We start from the raw sequence: 1,155 nt of genomic DNA, 5'->3' as shown, positions 1-1,155 counted from the left end.
ATCACAACAGCTAAAGTACCAAATGCACTTTAATGAGTTCCAGATTTTGTTCCCATAAGGAATTTATAACATGTCAGTACGTTAGGTGGGTACACAACTTCCCCTGAACTACAGGCATGAGGGGAACCTACTATGATACACTAGATATTTAAAATTATTCTCAGAAACCAGTTTCCACAGTATTAGAAATAAGGCATGATGCAGCTGTGCAAGGGGCTGCTATATCCAGTCCTCAGATGCCATATTTGCCCTTTAGTTCTTCTACTTTTGCTATGTAAGCTTTCATTGCATCTTCTTTGGACATTCCTGAAAGACAGAGCACAGGGAGCAGTCAGACACCTTTTACAGATTAAGATACCTTTTACATGCAAGTCACAATTCCTTGCTATAACAGGTAGCAGCATGCTACCAGAGAGCCAAGAACCTTAGAAGGTCTCTTGGCTATGAATCTAGTACTGAAGTTTTAAACAAATGTATTTATCAGTCAAGAGAAAACTGTTTTGAAACAAAGTTACACTTGTATAAACAGCAACAGTGTATTAGTTCTGTTAAACAGGAAAGCTGTTTTATCAACTCAGACTGCATTTAGAGGTAGCGCTGGTTCCCTAAAACACCAGAAAAAATCCCATTTTCATAGATGAGACTGGTTGTTTGGTTCCTCACTTAGAGCAGAGTGCCCAGTTGCATCTTGCAGTTAGGAAAGCTTCACAAGAAACAACAACTGAACAGCGAGCTCAGTCTCTGCGGTACCAGGTTGGGACCTGGAAAACAGAGATTTAGGTTTCCCCTGCTGCTACGGTTCTCCTTTGTGTAACATCTTGGGCCAGATGGGCATTTTGCACCTAAACTCTGTTTCAGACAAGCTACATTTTTCAAGATTATTTCTGCCTTGCAGAGGCAATCAAAAGTTAAGAGTTTATTATCATAGCATACTGAACACCTAGAACTCTTGTCTTATAAGGCAACACTGTTTTACTTCTCACTGAGCCACATACACTCTTCTGACTACTTTGCCTCTGGTTTTATTTATTCATTTTTATTTATTAAGTGGACACTTACCTTTCAATGCATTCCAGGCATCCCACTTTGCTTTGCCTTTGAAGTCCAGCATACCAGGGCGCTCTGAGAGAGACAGGATAAACAGCAGAATTAGTT

General features: G+C 40.1%; 1 protein-coding gene across 1 annotated transcript; it reads right to left on the bottom strand.

The window, feature by feature from the left end:
• Window positions 1-232: 232 nt before the first annotated feature.
• On the bottom strand, window positions 233-1,122 carry LOC104462227 (acyl-CoA-binding protein; the record flags this gene model as incomplete). Its single annotated transcript, XM_010074089.1, has 2 exons — window positions 233-306; window positions 1,060-1,122. Coding segments are annotated over 2 exons (137 nt in total), but the record flags the coding sequence as incomplete, so codon positions are not given.
• Window positions 1,123-1,155: the final 33 nt, after the last annotated feature.

The sequence above is a fragment of the Pterocles gutturalis genome, unplaced genomic scaffold (assembly GCF_000699245.1).
Source record: "Pterocles gutturalis isolate BGI_N339 unplaced genomic scaffold, ASM69924v1 scaffold6117, whole genome shotgun sequence".
Lineage (NCBI taxonomy): Eukaryota > Metazoa > Chordata > Aves > Pterocliformes > Pteroclidae > Pterocles > Pterocles gutturalis.
The sequence above is the reverse complement of the archived record's forward strand: the minus strand, read 5'-3'. Positions and strand labels throughout refer to the sequence as shown.